The 24,235-nt window shown below is 41.9% G+C and overlaps 1 protein-coding gene across 1 annotated transcript in view; it reads left to right on the top strand.

Moving 5' to 3' along the window:
- The window catches only part of LANCL2 (LanC like glutathione S-transferase 2), a 65,869-nt gene that overhangs the window by 21,944 nt on the left and 19,690 nt on the right, over positions 1 to 24,235 (top strand). The window contains exons 2-6 of the mRNA XM_054495357.2: positions 3,849 to 3,966; positions 10,473 to 10,680; positions 12,008 to 12,155; positions 13,224 to 13,370; positions 21,996 to 22,178. Of these exons, the coding sequence (XP_054351332.1) occupies positions 3,849 to 3,966; positions 10,473 to 10,680; positions 12,008 to 12,155; positions 13,224 to 13,370; positions 21,996 to 22,178 (804 nt within the window). The remainder of the gene's footprint in view (positions 1 to 3,848; positions 3,967 to 10,472; positions 10,681 to 12,007; positions 12,156 to 13,223; positions 13,371 to 21,995; positions 22,179 to 24,235) is intronic.

Below are 24,235 nucleotides of genomic sequence, written 5' to 3'. Positions count from 1 at the left end.
AACCAACTTAATTACATACAAAATTCCTTTTATAAATTCTCCTTCATGAACCTTTTCATGACTTACACAGACCATTTACTACATACTTGGACTTTGACTTGTTCTAAATATCCTTTTTTAAAAACAACCTTACTTTAAGATAATAATTTACCATACAAGATTTTTTTTTCTATAAAATTTCTTTTTATACCCTTCCTTACTAAAAATACCTCTTTTCCTTTTCTTCTTTAACTTTAAATGAGTTTTCAATGTTTACATATTAGTTGCACCATAAATAATGAGTCTTATCTTAGCACCAGCAAGTTAGTAACAACAGATTTAAAGCAGCTAGGAAAAAAGAGGGGAAGAGAGCTTTAGAAGACTCTACATAACTCTACGTTGCAGGTTAACCATTTGAGCTCTGAATTTCTCTTGTAGCTTGTCCATCAGTTTAAAATGTGCACAAAAACGGGCCATAATATGTAACCAGCTGGAGTTTTAAAGAAAATGACAAAATCAGGGGTTAGGATATTAGCGACTTTTTCCCTTTTAAGGCTCAACCCCTGGATTGAACAGAAAAAGAAGAAAAGAGAAGAAAGGAATGGGCCAGGCACTGTGGCTCACATCTGTAATCCCAGCCCTTTGGGAGGTGGAGGCAGGTGGATCAATTGAGGCCATGAGTTTGAGACCAGGCTGGCCAACATGGTAAAACCCTGTCTCTACTAAAAATACAAAAATTAGCCAGGTGTGGTGGTGCATGCCTGTAATCCCAGCTACTTGGGAGGCTGAGGCATGAGAATGGCTTGAACCCGGGAGGCAGAGGCTGCAGTGAGCCAAGATGGTGCCACTGCATTCCAGCCTGGGCAACAGAGAGACTCTATTAAAGAAAGGAATGGAGAGGAAAGAGTTAAGCTTTACAGGAGGACTTGTAAGCCATCCAGCCATTGCAAGGTGCAGGGCCAGCCCCTTTACTACTTTCCTTTATCCTTTATCTCCATCAGTCAGGGAGAGCCTTTGACACCTCAGACCTACATGGTATAGGACGAATTTTTCCCATCTCCTCAAGTCACCACTTAAGGTGAGCTGTTTTCAACTAGAGCAGAGAGCCCCTTCAGCTCAAGGCTTTCAGGGGTTGGGATTCTGTCCTGGGAGCCCTTTGGTCCTCAGGCCTTGTTTCCAGTGGCTGAGCTTGTGGCAGAGGGTACAAGTCGGGTGGGGCTTTTCCCGTTTATCTCATTGAGGGCCGTTTGCCTTTGAGTGGCCTGGCCCTCTCCACTGGTAGCAGTCATTTGGAGGAGTATCCTTAGGGAAACCTGGAGGGGGCCGTGGGCGTTAGAACAGCCAACAGTTGAGCCTGCCTCTGCCTCTTGTTTCTATGTTTTTCGTTTTCCTTCCTTTTTCTTTTTCTTTTCTTTGCCCTGTCCTCCTTATTCTGCTTTTGGTTATAAAAGACTAAGGAAGTGAATTTGATGTTTTTCTGCATAGGAGCCATGCTGTGTTACATAAGAAAGTTAAGACATTTGTTTTTGAGGATCTGGGGGTTGAATTCATTCCAGTTTTAAAAAAATACAGCCTAGAGGTGAGTCTGCAGGAATAAATGGGGTCTTTCCCACCGTGGGACTGGAAAAGGTGTCACTTGGGGATGACTGAACTACAGTTTCTCTTAGGTCATCCTGCCAATGAAGAGGGTTCTGCTCATGTCCACTGAGGGACTCTAAGACTATCAGAATAAATTAACAAAGACCTAACTGTATGTTACACAAGAGATGGACTTTAAATATAAAGAAAAAGGTTGAAAGTGAATGGATGGCCAAGTAAGCAAGCAGTGGGCATCTGAAAACTTAGTGACTGTGTAAAATGTCCCATAAAATAGCTCTTAGGGCAAGCAGGTAAAGAGGGTGTTCGGTTTTGATACTTATGTTAATTAATTTTGTCCTGAATGTAGCAAAAGGTTTTTGAATCAGGAATTTCTTCCTATTTACCTGACAACAAATAACCAACGGGCAGTTCCCTGGTCCCAGTTCTTATCTGTGGTACAATGCAGTGCAGGGAGGGTATGATGGCCTTCATCGGCAAAGCCGGTATTGTAGATAAGGAAAGAAGGAAAGTAAATTGTCTGTGCTTTTTATAAAAGGGGGAAAGGCAGTTGTCTCCCCTTCCCTTTCTGAGAGGGATCATCTTTCTTTAATCTTTTCAGAATGTACATAAATATCTGTATGGAAAAGATGAGTCCATTGTCTTCAGTTTTACAAGTCAGAAATGTCTCCTGGTTCTGGGGCCTCATGCACTTTGAAATGTAAACATGCACATCCAGGGTTGAGGAAACTTCTCTGGAGTTCACACTCTGCAAACCTTAGTTCCTAAGGTTTACTTTTAGTCCAGAATCCCAAATTTCAGTAGAATTTGCCCTCAAAGCCCTAATTGTGCAGAAACCTAAAAGTATTTTCTTTACAATCTCACGGAAGGACATTTCATTATGAAACTGAGTCGGTTTGTCAGGAGGACATACTAGCCATTAATTTGCCTATGCTTAATAACAATTTCAAAATATATGAAAGCAAAAAGAGAGAGTTAAAGGGAGAAATAAACAATTCCATAATCATAATGGGAGGTTTCTGACCAATTAATAGAGCAAGTAGATTTTTAAAAATCAGCAAAGGTGGGCCAGGTGCAGTGGCTCATGCCTATAATCCGAGCACTTTGAGAGGCCGAGGTGGGTGGATCACTTGAGGTCAGGTGTTCAAGACCAGCCTGGCCAACATGGTGAAACCCCATCTCTACTAAAAATACAAAAATTAGTCGGGTGTGGTGGCGGGTGCTTGTAATCCCAGTTACTCAGGAGGCTGAGGCAGGAGAATCGCTTGAAGCCAGGAGGCAGAAGTTGCAGTGAGCCAAGATCGTACCATTGCACTCCAGCCTGGGTGACGAGCAAAACTCTGTCTCACCCCATCTCTACTAAAAATACAAAAATTAGCCGGGCATGGTGGCAAGTGCCTGTAGTCCCAGCTACTTGGGAGGCTGAGGCAGAAGAATCTCTTGAACCCAGGAGGTGGAGGTTGCAGTGAGCTGAGATCACACCACTGCACTCCAGCCTGAGCAACAGAGCGAAACTGTCTCCAAAAAAAAAAAAAAAAATCAGCAAAGGTAGGAAAGATCTTAACAACACCGTTAGCTACGTTATTTAAGAATATTGCGTATTTCTCTTGGGAGAGACTGCCAACAATGAATAAAAATACCTTTTCTGTTTGCTCTTAGTCTTGGGACTTAATTCTTTTTATATATATATTTTTTAATCTGGTAAGAAATCCATAGTACTTGTTTTTATTTGCATTTCATTAGTCACTGAGTGATTGAATATTTTTTTGTGTATGCTTATCATTTGTTTTTTCTTTTGTATGAAGATGTTAATAATTTGGGGTCTATATCATTTGTTTTTTCTTTTGTATGAAGATGTTAATAATTTGGGGTCTAGTTATGTATTATGTTTATTATTGATTTATATCTTATATTCCATGTATTTCGCCTTTGTCATTAACTTTTGAACCATCTTTCTGATGTTCTTGATCTTACAGAAGTTGAAATGTTTATATAGTTAAATCCATCCATTTTTTCTTTTGTTTTTTTTTAATTCTTTGATTTCTGCAAGTTGTTTTTTGTGATTCTGCTTATGAGTTATAGTCTAAATAGGGTATTATCTCATTAAAAAAAGTAACCTTATAAAAACCAAGATAGACTCCAACCAATGATGCACTGAGATGGTCCAAGGAAAGTAACTTCTGTTATGTTTGTACAACTTAGACTTTAAAGTATTTATTGCAACATTGTCCCATTCTTGTGCAGTTAAAGTTATCTCTTCTTTTGGATCTCAGATCATTCATAATTTCATAAGACGGATCCAGACCAAAATTAAAGATCTTCTGCAGCAAATGGAAGAAGGGCTGAAGACAGCTGATCCCCATGACTGCTCTGCTTATACTGGCTGGACAGGTGAGGCTGTGGGGTCTAAATCACTGATACGTTTTATTCTTAGATTATGAGATGTAAGACTTGACTGAAATTTTCTTCTCTTTTAAAATGGTAAAGACTTGGCCAGCGCGGTGGCTGACGCCTGTAATCCCAGCACATTTGGAGGCCGAGGCAGGTGGATCACCTGAGCTTAGGAGTTGGAGACCAGCTTGGCCAACATGGTGAAACCCCGTTTCTACTAAAAATACAAAAATTAGCCAGGTGTGGTGTCAGACACCTGTAATCCCAGCTACTTGGGAGGCTGAGGTAGGAGAATTGCTTGAACCTGGAAAGCGGAGGTTGCAGTGAGCCGAGATTGTGCCACTGCACTCCAGCCTGAGCCACAGAGTGAGACTCCATCTCAAAAAAATAAAATGGTAAAGATTTTATATCTTTTTTTTTTTTTTTTGAGACGGAGTCTCACTCTGTTGCCTGGGCTAGAGTACAGTGTCTGTTGCCTGGGCTAGAGTACAGTGGTGCAATCACAGCTCTCTGCAGCCTTGACCTCCTGGGCTCAAACCATCCTCTTGCCTCAGCCTCCTGTGTAGCTGGGACCACAGGCACGTGCCACCACACCTGGCTAATTTTTTGATTTTTTGTAAAGACGGAGTCTCACTGTGTTGCTGAGGTTGGTCTCAAATTCCTGGGCTCAAACGATCCTCCTGCTTCAGCCTCCCAAAGTGCTGGGATTACAGGCGTGAGCCACCATGCCTGGCTGATTTTATACCTTTTAATTGAGGTCTTGCTCTATGTCTTCAATGTTGAGATGATTTGGAATTTCATTTCTAAAGAAATGCTTTCTTCCTGAAGTTTGAACTTTAATATCTAGTGTGTCTTTTTTTATAACATTATTTATTTAACCTAATATATAGCTGTCTATGAAAATGTGTAACTATTAAGAGCAGACTTTCCCTAGGGTCAGTTTTAAAGGATTCTTTGCTGCTCTGGTCATTGTGACAGGCTGTGATGAGTGGTCTCTCTGTTCTGTGATATAAACTAACTACCCTACTGCCTGTACTCATTTGACTCATTTGTGCACATAAATGTTTTTATTTTTATTTTAATGATAACAACCAATAATACACTTCACATCAAAAAATGTAATTGAAAAATTAACTTGCCTTAACTAATCTTTGCATTCTTATTATTTTACCCGGTATTGAGAACATTCTAATAATTATTTGGGGAATATAAAGGATATAAAAGATAACCTTGTTCTCAGGGATTAGACTGAAGTCCAAATTGCTAATGACAATTTATATACAGATTTAGAGTGATTTCTTGCTGAATTCTTGTAGCTTAATTAATAAACAGCATAGGCCAGGTGCGATGGCTCAAGTCTGTAATCCAAAGCACTTTGGGAGGCTAAAGATGGCAGATCACTTGAGCTCAGGAGTTCAAGACCAGCCTGGGCAACATGGCAAAACCTGTCTCTACTAAAAATACGAAAATTAGCTGGGCATAGTGGCATGGGCCTATAGTCCCAGCTACTGGGAAGGCTGAAGCAGGAGAATCAATTGAGCCCAGAGGTAGAGGTTGTAGTGAGCTGAGATCACATCATTACACTCCAGTCTGGGCAACAGGAGTGAGACCCTGTCTCAAAAAGAAAAAAACAAGCAAACCAAAAACCAAAAAAAACAGCATAGACAGAGATATACATGTTAGAGCCACCATGAACCAAACATGGGCCCTTGATAATATTGTATTTGTATTTATATTTACATTCATTTTTGTGAATATTGTATTTATATTTACATTCGTTTTTGTGATGCTTATTATTTGCCTATTATGCATGCAACATTTACATAGTGACATTACATATTTCAAACTTATAAACTTATTTCAAACTTCACACTTATAAACCCAGACAGACGTGGAGCCAGTTCACTTACAGGGCCAAAGATATCTTAAATGTAATAAAATTAGATAATTGTGGCTAACCTGAAGTAAAATACAAAGAATAAGGATATTTTGGAAGGAAAATAACATAGCTATTAGTCTCAACGGGTTTCCCCTAAAAAGCCTTTTACTTACAGCTTTTTCGCTTGTTGAAAAAGGGTTTCTAAACCTCTGATTGTTAGGTTCCAAACTGGCTATGCATCACAATTACCAAGAGAGCTTTGTAAGAAACCACACTTCTCAGCCTCCAGCCCAGAAGAGTTACATTAAGAACTCTAGAGGTGGGTTCCAGAAATCAGTATTGCTTAAAAATCCCTAGCCGTTGCTGTCTTTAGGAATCATCATGGAAGTATTTGGTTTCAGTGATTTAAAATAATAGGGTTTAGGGGTTCAGGTAGATGTATGGAATCCACCTAGACCTATCATACCTCCCCTAAACTGTGTATACGATATAAGAAGAAGGCTGGGCACAGTGGCTCACACCTGTAATCCCAGCACTTTGGGAGATGGAGGTGGGAGGATGGTTTGAGGCCAGGAGTTTGAGACCAGCCTGGGCAACATAACAAGACCCCATCTCTAAAATTAGCTGGGCACAGTGGTAAACACTTGTAGTCCCAACTACTCAGGAGGCTGAGGCAGGAGGGTGGCTCAAGCCCAGGAGGTCGAGGCTGCAGTGAGCCATGATTACACTGCTGCACTCCAGCCTGGGTGACAGAGTGAGACCCTGTCTCAACAAAAGAAAAAGGAAGAAGAATGAATGAAGCACCCACAACTTAATCTCTTTAGTAAAACTTTGAGACAGAAAACACACAAGTCATGTTGGGTAAAAAACAAGCAGCATCCACAACAAGTGTGGAGAGCCGTGGTGTGCAGGGAGGAAGCCCAGGGTCCAGGCATGGCCGAATCACCCCGACCCTACCCACCCTCCCAGAATCAGCAAATAGTCCAGGCAGAGTGGGCCACAGCCTCAGTGGGAACTTTTGTGGGCACATCCAAGTGCAGAGCAGGCAGGCGGTGCCAGGAGAAGCTGGGAATAAAGGCATGGAAAGTGCACAGGGAATGGGGTTGGAGAGCTGTAGAACAGGCATGGCTTGCAGAGAAGCAGGTTTAGCTTGCAAGGTGGAGCGGCATCCTTGCTGGCCCCCGCTGACAGTGTAGGGAAGGAAGGAAGCAGCAGCAATGGGCACTTCTGATACAAGGAAGGGTCTGAGAGTCAGGAAATCTGGCCACCAGACTCCCTGTATGTAACATACGCTGTTCTTCACTTAGCAAGAGGACACCGTTGGGATAAAAGTTGGGAAAGCTACATTAACCATTTTCCCCTTCCAGGGATTTGTCCTATTAATAGTTGATATAGAAAAATTCAATTTTAAGAAAAAATTTAATTGTTTTATCCATAATATAAAGAAGAAAAATAAAAATTTCTCAATGGAGGGAGAAAAACGCACCAGGAAAATGTCACTACAAAGTGGAGAAAAATTGGCAGTACTTTCAGCATTCATTTTGTAACTTAGTTAAGCAGTGAGTTCACAAAGCAGAGGTAAAGACACTCAGAGCAGAGATGCCTAGACAGTAAGAGCATGTGAAATAAGAATTGAGAGACTAAGAAAAGAAATTTAAGGAAAAGATAAAAAATCGTTTCAGAAATGAAACCAAAGCGCAAGGAGCCAGAGAAAGAGCTGATCCCACAGAGAGCACGGGGGCAGAGTGTCCTTGTGTCTAGGAAGGGTGTCATAAATGTTTGCTTAATAAATAAGTGACTAAATGAAACATCGAGGAAAAAAAATCAAAGAGAAAGAAAGATAAAGAGAGACTTCAGTTTTCCAGTCTAGCATATGAGGAGTTTAGAAGTCACCATTGCATCCTAGCAAGTAAAAAGCTGAACAAAGTGAAAACTGAACAGCTCTTCTTAGCTCCATCAGAGAAGTGAGGTCACAGGGGCAAACTGCTCCACCAAAAACTGGCGAAACAGGTGGATGCCGAGAATTACAGTCATGCATCGCTTCACATCACGGATGAGTTCTGAGAAACATATCATTGGGCAGTTTCATTGTGCAGATATCATAGAGGTGCTCACACATACCTAGATTGTGTAGCCAGCTACACCCCTGTGCTCTATGAGATAGCCTGTTGCTCCTAGGCTGCAAAGCTGTACAGCATTACTGCACTGAATACTGTAGCAATTGTAACACAATGGTGTTTTTGTATCTAAACATAGCTAGATATAGAAAAGGTACAGTAAAAATATGGTATTATGATTATGATCGTATGGGACTGTGCCTATGCAGTTTGTTGTTGACCTAAACTTTAAATATGAATTGTGGGGGCTCAGTGTGGACAAGCCAGAGAGACTAAAAACTCGATGGGGACCCAGTCATACGGGGCTCTCACACTTTTGTGAACTTTACCTCTAGGAGCTCCACCAGGTCTTCATGGTGAGTATCAGAGACAACTCCCCTCATGCTTCTCATAGGTTCGGAGGAAGGAACCATACTGAATTCCATCAGAGCCTTCTGTTCTTGACAAGGCCTGCCCTCTGGAGAAATTGCTTTACCGGAGCCTCTCCTGCAAGGGGTTTATCGCAGCCCCGCCTACCTGGAGCAAGGGAGATGCCTAGCTCCAGCTGGTTCTAGCTTTCAGCATTGGGGAAGGGAGATAATCAGCTGCAGCTTCTGCTGGCCATCCTGGCCAACTGAGGGCGTGGGGATGGGAGGCACTGGTGCAGTTCACAGTCCAAAGGCACAGGCTGGCCAGAAGGTTGAGCCTGCTCACAGGCACGTGCTCCCCAGCACCTCCCACCACATCCCTAAGGCCTGTTCATTCCAGCTTCTTTTACCTAGTGCAACGTGTCCGCCTGCCAACAAAAAACGACATAGCATGATGACCTTTTTTTTTTACTTTACCTGTTACCATTTACTTTAAAATACTGAAGCATTAAGTATATATAACTGTTAAGTTTTTAGGTTCGTAGGTTAATCAGATCACCATCCTATTTTTAGAGATTTCTGAGTCAATCAGGGAATACTCATTTGTAAGCCTTTATAGTGATTATTATGTTTGAAATTTGTAGGTATTAAACTTTTACTGTCTGTTTCCTGTATGCTTATATTTTTTGAATACAGAAAACATGCTCTCAGGGAGATGATAAGCAACTCATGAAGAAGAATTATTTTTCAGAGCTTCCAAATATTCTACTTTCATATCTGTTTGACTCAACATCTTTAAAGAAATGGATAATGATGAAAGACTTCAAAAAGTGTTAAGGATTAATTTGAAAGAAAAGTTATATACCCTGAATAGAAGAATAGAAGAAAGAAGAAGCTAGATATTTGGAGAAATTTAAAAAGCAAAATGAGGCCGGGTGCAGTGGTTCACGCCTGTTAATCCCAGCACTTTGGGAGGCTGAGGTGGGATCACAAAGTCAGGAGTTCGAGACCAGCCTGACCAACATGGTGAAAACCCGTCTCTACTGAAAATACAAAAAGTAGCCAGGCATGGTGGCACATGCCTGTAATCCCAGCTACTCAGGAGGCTGAGGCAGGAGAATCACTTGAACCGGGGAGGCAGAGGTTGCAGTGAGCCGAGATCGTGCTGCTGCACTCCAGCCTGGGCAACAGAGCGAGACTGTGTCTCAAAAAAAAAAAAAAAAAAAAGGCAAAATGAAAAATAGTAAAAGTCAGAGTAGGATATTAGACAAAGACTAGAATATTGAAGAACCTCAACTTAAACATGAAAGAAATGTTTCATTTGCCCTTTCACCAGCATGTCATCTCTGTCAATGCTTGTTCCTATAAAAGACTTTAGTAAATACATATTTATACTGATTCTTTTTTTTTTTTTTTTTTACTTAGCTGTCATATTGTCTTCTGGAACCCAGATGTAAGGACATGCTTCTTTAAGAAGCCATATAGGCCCTTCTTTGGAGATTCTCAGATTCATTTGAAGACCTGAGTTTGTTCTTTATCCAGAATGGAAAGGTTGGTGGGTGGTGAACCACACACGCCCTTTGTACTGGTTGCCTTACTCTGTACTGTGTGGCTGCTCCAGAAATGGCGAGTTCACACATCAGTTGGTTGGTCAGTTGTAGGGTTGTTCACTAAAGAACACTGAAAAATTGGGAAAAATAGAAAAAAAATAGGAAGAAGAGAGTATAAAGTTCAGAAAAGCAATCATTTGGGATAACACAGGAGAAATGATTTTACAAGAAGTAAAAAGAAGAAGATCCAAGTTAGGATCTACAAGGGAGAATGAATACAACCTTGGAATGAATGAAAATTAACTGAGGATGAGTAGGAAGTGATGTATCTTCTGTTGTCTGTGAGTAAGAGGTATTAAATCACTGTGCCAGGACAAGCACCAAGATAACATGTACAAACTTGGTTTCAGTTCTTTCCTCCCTGATTTCTCTGTCTTGGTTTTATTTTGTTTATTCATTTTTAAGAAATATGTGAAATGTATTGTTTTGGTGTTACCCCTTTGGAAACATAGATTTATGTAGAAGAAGGTATTTCATGTAATTACAAATAATGTCCTGAAGATAAAAGGAAACGATAATAATGCTTTTCTTTTGGGGTGGGAAATTATTCCAGGCATAGCCCTTTTGTACCTGCAGTTGTACCGGGTCACATGTGACCAAACCTACCTGCTCCGATCCCTGGATTACGTAAAAAGAACACTTCGGAATCTGAATGGCCGCAGGGTCACCTTCCTCTGTGGGGATGCTGGGCCCCTAGCTGTTGGAGCTGTGATTTATCACAAACTCAGAAGTGACTGTGAGTCCCAGGAATGCGTCACAAAGTGAGTTTTAGAACTGGAAACATTTTCTCCCAATTCCCAGTGGAAGCTCTTGCTGTAGAAAGATATTCAGAAAGGAAACTATTTTTCCATTCATCCATTGTTGTAAACAGATCGCTCCAAAATGTTAATCTTGAGCATAGTGGTGGGATCATATGCCCTGTTTTTATCCAAGCATGTGTGTGCCTTAATTTTGGGAAGAATAAATATATTTCTTTATTTTAACCATGTTTCCTAAGCAATTTTTTGTTTTCTTCAATGCATGAAAATTAGCTTACCTGCTTTAGATTCACTATAGTAACTAAACTGATGTTAGGTTCAACCCTTAAGTAACTGATTAGATATGCTAATGATGGAACAATTAGGGAATGTAAGCTTTTATTGCACCTATTGGTTTACATTCTTTCTTGAAGAAGCAGAAATCACGGTTCATTCCTAGGGTCTGGTAGAATATCTGGCACGTGCTAGTCAGTTAATGTTTGCTGAAAGATAGGATGACGCTGGGTATAGCGGCATGCGCTTGTAGTTGCATTAACTTGGGAGGCTGAGGCAGGAGGATCACTTGAGCTCAGGAGTTGAAGGCTGCGGTGAGCCATCATCCTGCCACTGCACACCAGCCAGGGCAACAGAGCAAGACCCTGTCTCTAAAGAAAAAGAAAGAAAGAAAAAAAAAAAAGACAGAATGACAGTCTAATTCCCAAGCATTGGTGACATTGCAGTCCTTTTTTTTTTCCGAGATGGAATTTTGCTCTTGTTGCCCAGGCTGGAGTGCAATGGCGCGATCTCAGCTCACTGCAGCGTCCGCCTCCTGGGTTCAAGGGATTCTCCTGCCTCAGCCTCCAGAGTAGCTGGGATTACAGGCATGTGCCACCACACCCAGCTAGTTTTGCATTTTTAGTATAGACAGGGTTTCACCATGTTGGTCAGGCTGGTCTTGAACTCCTGACCTCAGGTGATCCACCTGCCTCGGCCTCCCAAAGTGCTGGGATTATAGGCGTGAGCCACCGTGCCCGGTCTGCAGTACCATTTTTATTTAAATTTTAAATCACTTTCTTTTACTTCTGGATTTCAAAATAAAATTTTATGGTTTAAAATAGATGTAAAGGTAGAAATTAACAGGAAGATGTTTTGTTTTTAATTTTGACGTTCAAAAAGGGACTAGTAAACTGGAGACATTTTTGTTGTGTTCTGGATTTGGGAGTATTTTTTAAAATCATGGTTTTAAATGTAAAATAAATAATAGGTAATTCCTAAAGCAACAGGGTTAGTGTTTCAGGAAGAAGTACTTTAGACTTCCACTGGGAAGAAATTAATTTTTGTTATTGGTTAGACTTTTGCAGCTCCAGAGATCGGTTGTCTGCCAAGAATCAGACCTTCCTGATGAGCTGCTTTATGGACGGGCAGGTTATCTGTATGCCTTACTGTACCTGAACACAGAGATAGGTCCAGGCACCGTGTGTGAGTCAGCTATTAAAGAGGTACTATGGGGTATGGGTAACTATGGGCGTCTCTACCATTCAAACCTATTTGCTAGCATTGAGTTGTATTAATAGCTGGACTTTGCTTCTAGGTAGCATTACTCTTTTAAAGCAACTCATCAAAAGTAAGAAATAGTCCCTGTTTTTTTCTAGGAACATTAACAAAAAAATCTGTACTCTCTTTCATCTTTTATTAATTTATCTGTTTTTACTGGAGCTAAACAACAGCAGCTTCAGAAAGTTAGAATGTTTATTTATCTTTCATGCAATGTCTCAGCTGGTAAGCATTTCAGGCTGGTATGAGTGGGGACCAGCTTCTTCTGTCTCATTCTGCCTTATTCTAGGGGCAGACCCTTATTTGCAGGACCAAGGCTAGTTTAGCCCCTCAGCCTATGAAGGGAGAAGAGGGGGTGGAGGCAACACAGCTTCCTGGTTAGGGACTCGGTCTCCAAGTTGCCCACTTTACTTCTGCTCCCATCCCAGTGCCAGAACTTCATCAAGTGTCTGTGTTCAGCTCTCTCTAACTGGGGAGCCAGATGCCCAGCTAAAACTTGGAATACTTTCCCAAAAAGGATGAGAGGAGATAGACGTGAGGAAGCAGTCATCCCAGACATGATATTCTGTTGATCTAACTGAAATCCTTCATGCCACAGCAGACCTCATATCATTAGCCTTTTATAAATAAAGCCATTTCCTCCAGCCTTTTCTGATAGGTGTATGTGCTGCTCTTTTGGGAAAAATACTGCAGCTACGAAGCGACTAAGAAATCCAAAACAGTTTTATAAGAAATTTTTCTAGATTTTTGGTTGACTTTTTATGCAAAGAATTTTTTATTTCTTAGACTCAGTATCTTTTCCTACTCTGACATTGGCTCCTGATTTCTTTTTGCCCGCATTTATTAATTTATAAAATAAATATGACTATATTAGCTGCTAACTGCTTAAAGACTTTTAGATTAAGGTTTCTGCCTCTCTATATATGTGTCATATATATATAACACATTGTTAATTAGACTACAACAGGGTACATATACAGTTTTAGATTTATGCTGTCTTGTTATCTCTGTAGGTAGTCAATGCTATTATTGAATCGGGTAAGACCTTGTCAAGGGAAGAAAGAAAAACGGAGCGCTGCCCGCTGTTGTACCAGTGGCACCGGAAGCAGTACGTTGGAGCAGCCCATGGCATGGCTGGAATTTACTATATGTTAATGCAGGTAGGTAAGAATACTCTTACACACTACAGTATATTTGATCAAACATGAAATGGGAAATGAATCCTGCATATAAACAAAGCAGGCTGGATTGAAATACCCTACTTTGAATCGCAGATGCGTAACTCTGCCGCATAAACCACAGGCAGTGGATTTCTAAGAGTCCAGTGAGTTCCTGAGTACATTTGGTATGGAGTCTTATAGCAGATTAGTTATCTCTTCCCCACACTTTTCTGTTTCTTTTTTTATTTGTTTTTTATGTTTTTTTTGAGACAGAGTCTCACTCTGTCGCCCAGGCTGGAATGCAGTGGCGCGATCTCGGCTCACTGCAACCTCCACCTCCCGGGTTCAAGTGATTCTCCTGCCTCAGCCACCCGAGCAGCTGGGACTACAGGCGCGCACTACCACCTCCAGCTAATTTTTGTATTTTTAGTAGTGACGGGATTTCATCATATTGGCCAGGCTGGTCTCAAACTCCTGACCTCGTGATCCGCCCACCTCGGCCTCCCAAAATGCTAGGATTATAGGCATGAGCCACCGTGCCTGGCTTGCCCACCCTTTTCTTCTGTGCTTGTCTTCCTGTTGATTGCAGTAGGAACTCTTAATGGGGAAAAATCTTCAGGGAGCAACAGGGCCTGCAGAACCCAACTGAGGCAGAGACTTTGTCATGTCCTGGTAACTTTGCTTGCTGTCAGTTGTCTTCTGTGTTTTTGATGAGTTTATTGCTGTGGTTACGATCTTGTCTCTCAAACATCCCTGACAACTATTAAGTACTGACTCTTCTATCAGGCCAGTAGAGACCCCACAACTAAACATTGCTTCAGGCTGTGCTTGGCTTGAGCATAAGCCTAGGGCTTCAGCCTAGCCTGTGGCCTAGGTTCTCTTCCCTGCTAGGTGCACAGCCGCCTCTGCCACTGCCTCCTCCTTCTTCTCCTCCTCCCTCCTCTACCTTTCCTCCTGCCCACTGTTCCCTTCCCCCCTTCTCCCCCAACCTCTCCTCCTCCTCCTTTCTTCTTTTAAATTTAAGCTTTCTTTATTCTGCAAAACTAGAAAACTAGTAAGTCAAAGGATATGTATTAGAATTTAGATATCTTAGACTGGAAAACCTATGTATTACTTTTTAAAATTTTACTTCAGATTCTTTTTATGTCTAACCTACTACATCATGTTCTCACTCACTAAAGGAAACCAGGAAATTCATATCTACACAGGATTAAAACTTTTTCTAGTTATTATTTGTCTTTGTTTATTGTTGTTGAAAGTAAAACATGCATATATGCATATAGTTCATTTTGTGAATTTTCTTTCTTTTTTTTTCTGAGATGGAATCTTGCTTTGTCGCCCAGGCTGGAGTGCAGTGGTGCCATCTCAGCCCACTGCAACCTCCGCCTCCTGGGTTCAAGCCATTCTTCTACCTTAGCCTCTTGAGTAGCTGGGATTACAGGCATGCATTGCCACACCTGGCTAATTTTTGTATTTTTAGTAGAGATGGAGTTTCGCCATGTTGGCCAGGTTGGTCTCAAACTCCTGACCTCTGGTGATCCACCCACCTCAGCCTCCCAAAGTACTGGGATTACAGGCTTGTGAATTTTCTTCATGATGCAGGTACACGCTTTCAAAATAACCAGAATTCCATACCTTATTTAAAAATGGCACTGTTATTTTGAACAGTTAGATTTTGTGTACGTGTTAGGGTTCTCCAGAGAAACAACCAATAGGAGATAAATATTATATATGAGATGGGATTTCTTAAAGGAATTGGCTCATGCAACTATGGAGTCCCAGAAGCCCCATCATCTGTCATCTACAGGCCTAAGACCCGGGAATTCCAGGGCTGTAACTCACTCTGAGTCAGAAGACTGAGACCCAGGGGAGCCAAATCCCAGTCCAAGGGCAGGAGGAGACTGTTGCCCTAGTTGAAGCCGGCAGGCAGGAAGGAACAGATGTTTTCTTTCTCTGCTTTTGGTTCTGTTCAGGCCTTGGAGGGACTGGATGAGGCGCATCCACTTTGGGGAGGGCCATCTGCCTGACTGAGTCCACACCGTTCAATGCTAATCTCAACTGGAAACACCTTTAGAGACACACCTAGACACCATGTTTAATTTGACACATAAAATTAACTATCATAGTGTATTCTGTATTTTCCCAGAAAAATGTTTTAACAGTGGTTCGGGAACTTTTTTTTTTTTTTTTTTTTTTGGGGACAGGGTCTCACTCTTGCCCAAGCTAGAGTGCAGTGACACAATCTGTGCCCACTGCAAACTCCATCTCCCGGGTTTAAGTGATCCTCCTGCCTCAGCCCCACGAGTATGCTGGGATTACAGGTGTCCGCCACCATGTCTGGCCGGAACTTTTTTTTTTTAATGCTAATTCCCTTAGGGGAACATAGTAATGTAAGAACCATGCCAGTGTCTTTCATGTGTTCAGGCTGATTTTGCTGTATATTAGGGACTTCCTTGGGAGGGATACAAATCATAAAATATTCCACTGATCTGCTTTTAAAGTGAGGAACTTGGAACACTATGTAGTAAGTACTTGACTTAGATATTGAGCCAGGTTTTCTTTCAAGATTCTTAGGCAGTGGCGTGGTGGAGCCTGCTGGGGAGCTGCCTGCATCTCTTCCCTGTTGCACGGTTCGTGGCTGTTGTCAGTGCAGAAGGACGGTTCAGAAATGTGGAAAGGAGGGCTTTGTTTCTCATACAGGGTTGCAGCCTGCAGCTAATCGTATGCAGCCTTGGACTAGAAGCCAGAAACATATTCTGGGGGAGTGGAAAGGGAGCAGGAATGTGTGCCAAGCCAGGTGGCCGAGTGTATGTGTCGGTGAGCTGCAGGAGGAGTGGAGTATTTGCTAGAGAAGTGTGTGCCTGCACAATTGGACTTCATGCTCCTTCTTGAGACCCATGTTCAGAAAATGGTGGCACAAGTGGGATCCAAGGGTAGCATTTTCCGCCCTCTGAGTCAAAAGGTGAAGCAGAGGAACAAAACCCCTCCCTGCATGTCCTTCATAGATAGGCTGGCCAGAGCGTCCCTGGCGCCTTCTCAGGAGCAAGTGCTGGCTGCTCGGGTTGTTGAAGCCACAGAAGATGGGGGAGCAGTCAGGTGGTTGTCGCTGCCAGTGCAGAGTCGGCTGAAAGGTCTGGTTCCCGCTTAGCCCTTAGGGCAGAAAGGCTTATGGGGTCAGCAGGGGACGGGCAGAGCAGGGTGAGCCCCACCTCTTAGCCTGTCGTGACTGGGAGCTTAGTTTCACGGTTGCCTCAGGCTTCCTTGGCCAAGAAAGGGTCTGCTCAGTGAGTTGGGGGCTTAGAATTTGGTTCTTATTTCTCATTGTCTAGTAGTTCAGTCACGTAAAAGTGGTAGTTTCAAGGAGGGTGTCGTTGGAAGGCTAGCAGAACAATATATGCAGAAACTCTTAAAATATCGCTTAAAAAGAACTCCACTTTCTTGATAGCAGAATAAAAACAGTTCGCCTCTTGAAAATCATGTCAAAACAACCAGAAAAACAACAAAACAGAAACCGAAGTTCTTTGATGAAGCTAGGGGACATCTGGAGCTCCAGCTGCAAACCTGTGAACTGAAGCAGGCAAAAGAATGACAGCTGACCTGCTGGGATGAAAGATGGCATCAGTGCCCGAGGGGGAAGGGTGCCCACGAGAAGCAAGTCAGTTTGTTCTACAGAACCCCAGAACTCAGGAGGGGAAAGCGCCATGTCCCCAGTAGGCATTGCCATACATGGGCTTGGGGGATGCTCTGGCACAGGAGACTTCTTTGAGCATGTGCAGTGGTTGGACCTCTGTGAGCACCTGCACCCAGCCCAGGGAGGGAACTGCCTATCCTTCAACTTGTGCTGGAGACAAAAGGAGCTAGGTCTGGAAAAACTGACTAGGCTCTTTTCAATTCAGGAAAGCCAGATGTAGAAGAGAGTTGGAGTGAAGCACAGAACTAAAAATAGGGGGCGAGAGTGAGGGTCCATGATCCAGGGTGAGACTGCCTCTCTGTCACCGCCAGCCTCAGGCACCGTCACCTCTCCCTCACCCCAAGGGGCAGCACCACCTCCACCCCACTCGGGGCTTGAAGTCACTTTTCTGAAGAAACAAGTAGCTCAGATAAAAGTTTCATAAGCACAGGTATTTGAAAGCCCCCATTAAAAAGTTAGTGTGCCATCCATGATGGTTAATTTTATGTGTCAACTGAGCCCTGGTGCCCAGACATGTGGTCAGACATTCTGGATGTTTCTTTGAGGGCGTTTTTCAATGAGATTTACATTTAAGTTGGTGGACTTTGAGTGAAGCCAGCTGCCCCATAGGATGTGAGTGGGCCTTGTCCGATCAGTTGAAGGTCTGACTACAACAAAATGCTGGACCCCCAGGGCAAGAGAGGATTCTCCAGCACTCTGCTTTCAGACTCCAGCTGCAGCTCCTTCCTAAGTCTCCAGCTTGCTGGCCACCCCAGGCAGTTTGTAGACTCATGAAGACTCTGCAGCCAGTTCCTTGGAGTGAATCTCTTTCTCTACTTTTACACATCCCGTTGGTCTACTTCTTTGGAGACCCCTGGCAATCCCCCATCCAGCCACTCCACAGTGATTCCTACCGTTCCGCAGCCCCTCCGGTGCACTGAGGACAGCGAGGAGCTGTGCCTTATGCGTGAGCACAGACCAGTAGCCGATGAGCAGACATGGCAGAAAAGCCCCAGCTTGAAAGATGGAGACCTGAACAAGTAGAAATAAAAACAAAGAGAAAGCAGGAAGTGGAAGAAAGCTTCGAAGAAATAATAATTCATAATTAATATCCTCAGGGAAATAAGAGAAGCTATTGCATCCAAGAAACAAACATTTGAGGGAAAAAGAGAGCTCTTGAAAATAAAATATATAATAGCTGAATTTTTAATAAATTCATGAAAATGTTTGGGAAGCAAAGTCAAATATCTTAGAAAACAGGCAGAAATAGACAATGGGAGAGGAAAACGTAAGAAAGTAAGAGGATTAATCCAGGAGGTTCAGCATGTGACTAGTGGGAGACCTAGTGAGGGAGAACACACAATAGGAGGGAGGAAAATAACACAAAAATATGCTCTAGAAATGAGGGACATAGGCTGGGCGCAGTGGCTCATGCCTGTAATCCCAGCACTTTGGGAGGCCGAGGCAGGCGGATCACTGAGGTCAGGAGTTTGAGACCAGCCTGGCCAACACAGTGAAACCCCATCTCTACTAAAAAAATACAAAAAATTACCTGGGCCTCGTAGCGGGCACCTGTAGTCCCAGCTACTTTGGAGGCTGAGGCAGGAGAATCGCTTGAGCCCGGGAGGCAGAGATTGCAGTGAGTCGAGATCACGCCACTGCACTCCAGCCTGGGTAACAGTGTGAGACCCTGTCTCAAAAAAAAAAAAGAAATGAGTGACATAGTTGCATATTGGAAAGACCTACCAGGTTCCTACACAATGAATGCAGACAGACAAATCCACATCATGCCCGTTATTGTGAAAGCTTAAGATAAAGGGATAAAGAGACAATGCTTAAAACATTATAGCTGGGTGTAGTGGCGTGCGCCTGTAGTCCCAGCTACTCGGGAGGCTGAGGCAGGAGAATTGCTTGAACCCAGGAGGCGGAGGTTGCAGTGAGCCAAGATCCTGCCACTGCACTCCAGCCTGGGCGACAGTGAAACTCTGTCTCAAAAAAAAAAAAAAAGAAAAGAAAAAAACAGGTTATGTACAAAGTCCAAAAATGACATTGGACTTTGCAACAGTGTCATTGAAGCTAAAAGATAAATGGAAATGATTTCCAAGTGGTTTTTTTTGTTTTTGGTTTGTTTTTGTTTTTGAGATGGAGTCTTGCTCCGTTGCCCAGGCTGGAGTGCAGTGGCGCGAACTCGGCTCACTGCAAGCTCTGCCTCCTGGGTTCATGCCATTCTCCTGCCTCAACTCCTGAGTAGCTGGGACTACAGGCACCTGCCACCATGCCCGGCTAATTTTTTTTTTTGTATTTTTTAGTAGAGATGGGGTTTCACCGTATTAGCCAGGACGGTCTTGATCTCCTGACCTCATGATCCGCCCGCCTCAGCCTCCCAAAGTGCTGGGATTACAGGCGTGAGCCACCATGCCCGGCCGACTTCCAAGTTTTGAGTAAAAATGATTTCCAACGTTGCGTTCTGCCCAGAAAGTTACCAATTAAATGTGGAATAGAGCAAAGACTGTTTAAAACATCCCATCCCCCAAATTTAATTCCCCTGTACTCCATCTCAGGAAGCTACTGGAGTGTGGTGTCTACCACAACAAGGGAGTACTCTAAGAAAGAGGATCAGATCCAGGGAAGAGGGGCTCCCTTACAAGACAGGGGAGCAGAATCCCCAGGAAGTTGACAGGTGCAAGTCCCAGGACAGCAGTGTCACAGAAGACCTGGAAAGCAGCCAATTATGGAGAGCCGCCTCCAGGGAAAACAAAGTCATAGTAGATTTGACCATGTGGAAAATCTTATCGAGAGACTTTTTACGGAGCTGTTGGTGGGTATGAAAAAGCTTAGGTACTGGTTTAAAGAAAACTAAGCAAATAAAATGTGAGAAAGTTACTCTAGGAAAAACTAAAAGGTGTAAAATAATATCTGTAATTCAGTGTATTTCCTGTTTCAGGAGCAAACAATATTTGCATAGTATAGTCTGTAAAGAACACAGGATTATGGATGGTGACCAGAGTGAAACTAAAAATGGTGACCAGAGTGAAATTCTCTTGGGAAGATCAGAGGAAGGAAAGTGTCCCTCATCTGCCACAAGGGGAAACCTAGAATCAGTAACTCAGGGCACAGCCATGCATGGATTGTTTAGAAATACTGTGGTAATATGAATAAGCAGCTAACAACCACCACAACAAAAAGGAACTCAGTTGTGTCCTAGGAACGACATGGTCTGTTGGTCTTTGAGATAAGCTCCTCAACATTTTTTGACATTTTAAAGTGGTTCTGTATTTATTACCTGTAAGAAAGTAATTTTAAAAGTACCATGTAGCCTTTTGAAAATAAACTACATGACCTATAGTTTTTAAAAAGCTAATACGTTCTCTAAGTGTGTATCAGGAAAAACACCTAAAGATTTTCTACTAAGTATAGTTTTATTTCAATGAAATTTAGAAGTATTGATATTCCTTAAATTAGCTTTCCTTCATTTTTAATAAAATTAACTTTTTGTTGAAGAAATGAGGTTTTTATTTCATTCTGTAGGAGATGTCGTGTTGTAAACTTTGGTGCTTATGGAATGATGAGAATTTAAAGCAATGCAATATTTTATTTCAGTTTTGAGAGTACTTTACGTCACCTCTGACATGTGCAATTAAAGCCAAGTGAAAAATCAGTGGCCAGAGACAGGTTCTCTATCTCAGACTTTAGCAATATGCGGATTTATGTGGTGCTGACGTGTCACTTTAAAGACATTGTGTGGTGTTAACATGTCACCCTGACACGTTCTGTGGTGCTAATATGTCACCCTAAGATGTTTGTGTGGTGCTAACCTGTCACTCTAAAGATGTCGTGTGTTGCGAATGTGTCACCCTAAAGACATTGTGTGGCATTAACATGTCACTCTAAGTATGTCATGTGCTAACATGTCACCCTAAAGATGTGAGGTGTTAACATGTCACCCTAAGATGTTCTGTGGCGCTGTCATTCTAAGGATGTCATGTGGTGGTGACATGTCACCCTGAGACGTTGTGTGATGTTAACATGTCACTCTAAAGGCATTCTGTGGCATTAACATGTCACCCTAAAGTCATTTTGTGGCATTAACATGTCACCCTAAAGACATTGTGTGGCATTAACATGTCACCCTAAGATGGCGTGTGGGCTGGCATGCCACCCTAAGATGCTCACTTAGCCCAGCCTTGCCATCTGACTCTTCTCACCAGGTTTTTTCATGGGAAGCTGTACAGTAACTTGAGACTCTTTGAATGTTTTTATTTAAGTCCTTTTAAAAAAACAGTGCCTCAAAATTAGCAAATATTTTCCAAGTATGTTTTTAGTCTTAGTCCCTGTAGTAAAACTTTAACACACAAACTCAATAGTAAATTCTAGTAGGTAACATTTAATGAGTGCTTTCAGTTAGTAAAAGGCAGTATTGCCACCAATTGTTGGATGAAGGAGTGAGGCATGCAATTTTTTCTCCTTTTTTCCTTACAAACACCTTAGGAGTTGAGTGCTGTGATTATTCTATTTTAGAGATAAAGAAACTGAGGTTAAATAATTTGGCCAAGTAACAAAGCCGGTATATAGATTTGGGAGAAGAGGGGTACCTGGCTTTTTAGGAGGTGTGAGCCCCATGGAAGGAAATCAAGTATTGGTATTTTAACAAAGCAAAGCAACAAAACAAAAGCTACCTACTCCTAGGTTCACTTGCCATTTAATCATTTCCTTTACTACTCTCTTAGGAGTGTAGTCCTAATCCACCAAAGAAGAGACAAAATACACTATAACACTAAGATTTCAAAAAGCTGAAACAAGTTCTGCCTAAGTCTTAAATAACCAGATAGTTGAATTAATTCTAATTTTATGTGCTCTTTCGTTTTCCAGTAATTGATGTTTTGTTAGCCATGATACAATGTAAAAGAAATAACTTCAGAAAAAATAATTTGTGTTTTATTTTTGTTTGTTTAAAGCCAGCAGCGAAAGTGGACCAAGAAACCTTGACAGAAATGGTGAAACCCAGTATTGATTATGTGCGCCACAAAAAATTCCGATCTGGGAATTACCCGTCATCATTAAGCAATGAAACAGACCGGCTGGTGCACTGGTGCCACGGTGCCCCGGGGGTCATCCACATGCTCATGCAGGCGTACAAGGTCAGTGCTTCCGCCGTCACGGCCGTCCCCTGCGCGGGGAGCCAGGTTTCCCTGTCAGGTTTTGGGTCTTGCTTTGATAAGGCCATTTGACTGTACACTAAAAACCTTTTAGAATGATTGTTTTTACAAAATAAAGTCTCTGTATTTTACCACTCATCACCACTGTCATTAGTGCTGCAAGTCTGTGTGTGTGTGTGTGTGTGTGTGTGATTGTGTGTGTTAACAGGGTTTATATTCATGTGTAAAAGAAAACCTAGATGACAGAGCAGTGGTGAGATGATTTTCATTCTAATGAGTATGGATATCCAGTAAGGTAGTGGACAGGATTATAACCAAAGTGCTTTTTTGTTCATTTTCACATCATTTTATTTTCTTGCTTGAATAAGCCTTTATTGCTGGATTATAATTGTCCAAGAACTTTTGAGTTTAAAATTGTTATATTATTCTCAAGACATAGTGGTACCCAAATTTGTATACATCTGGGGTACTATAGGAAAATTGGCTGAACCTTCACTGATTAATTCTAGTAGGCATTAAATATATTTGGGCATAATATTAAGAACGCTATTGATTTCTGTCCTGGACTAAGATTTATCATTTAAGATTTATCATTTAAGTTGAAGTGATGCTTCTTTTATAATTTTATTTTGTATTTAACACATCTGTGTTTGTAATAATTGATGTTGGAGATTGTTGCTCATACATCAGAGTATATAGCTGTAACACAATGATTGCTCTGTTCAACACCGTATTTTGGCAAGTTCTCTTTGTTTAGGATAGATAGGTGGAATTAATGGAGCACAACTCATATTTCTGCCTGGAAATAATAAGAACTGATACCTGAGTCAATTTTATTTTTTCTTTACAGCTACCGTAATAAATTACTTAGAAAAATTGTGGGGAATTATCTCTCATGATTTAGGCTAATTTCTCAGAAATTTTTAGTCCTCCTACAACAATACCAAAATATTCAAATCATATATAAGATATGATCATTCAAGAAAACAACTCAGAAAGTTACGATGTTTGGTCAGTGAAACACAATGAAATGTATTTTTTGAAAATAAGATGTATCTTCCCAACAGTACCCTCACTTTTACATTAAAACATAATTCTGTTCAAATCACTGCCTCCCTTTTTTAGAGTTTTGGAGCAGTTATAACTTCAGTGTCATAGAGGGACATGTGTAATACAAATGTCCAACAATAACGTGTGAGCATAATATTGACTGTACAGACAGGGGCCCTCTGATACTTTTAAAACAAATGTATAACTGCTAAAATGTGGAAGCTCCTTTTTGTCAAATTCCTTTTCCCTTCACTTTAAAGAGGCTCAGCTGACACAGCTGGGTGTTCCTGGTGGCTGATCTCTGCTGCCAGGTGTGCTTTTCCACTGTGTTTCAACTGAGCCCTGTGGAGAGCAAGCAGGTGCCAGGAACCAGGCTGTCCTGTGGGGACCCTTCCTCCTGGGCAGTTCCATTTTCATGAGTTCTGCAGACAGTGGCCACCATCTGTTTTCACCACTGCTGGCCACTTGGGAGCAAGCCAGCACGGCTATGCCGCTGACGGGCTGCAGATGGCTGCGGCCAGCTCCTCCTGGCAGGGCTTCTGCACAGAATACCATTCAGACACCTTGCTTTGCCCTGCTGGTTCCAAAACAAATTTCTCTCCTCCAGAAAGCATAGAGCCAAAGATGTCAAGATCCCATACTCAGTCTTTAAAACTTAATTGTGTCCTCTACGTTAAGATTCTTGAACATGAGGAATGAGGAGGAATATCAGAATCTTCTGGGGGTAGGAAGGCATCGGTGGTAATTTGAAAAAGCGTATATATTTTATATTTCAAAATAGCTAGAAGAGAAGATCTGAAATGTTCCCAGCATAAATAAATGATAAATGTTCAAGGTAATGGACATCCTGAATACATCATTACACATTGTATGCATGTATATCACATGCACCCATAAATATGTACAATTATTATATATCAATGAAAAATTTAAAAAGGAAAAAGCATATGTAATATGGTCTTACAATTGGGGGTAAAATTACGTCTTCT

The sequence above is a fragment of the Pongo pygmaeus genome, chromosome 6 (genome assembly GCF_028885625.2).
Source record: "Pongo pygmaeus isolate AG05252 chromosome 6, NHGRI_mPonPyg2-v2.0_pri, whole genome shotgun sequence".
Lineage (NCBI taxonomy): Eukaryota > Metazoa > Chordata > Mammalia > Primates > Hominidae > Pongo > Pongo pygmaeus.
This window is presented reverse-complemented; position numbering and strand designations above follow the sequence as displayed.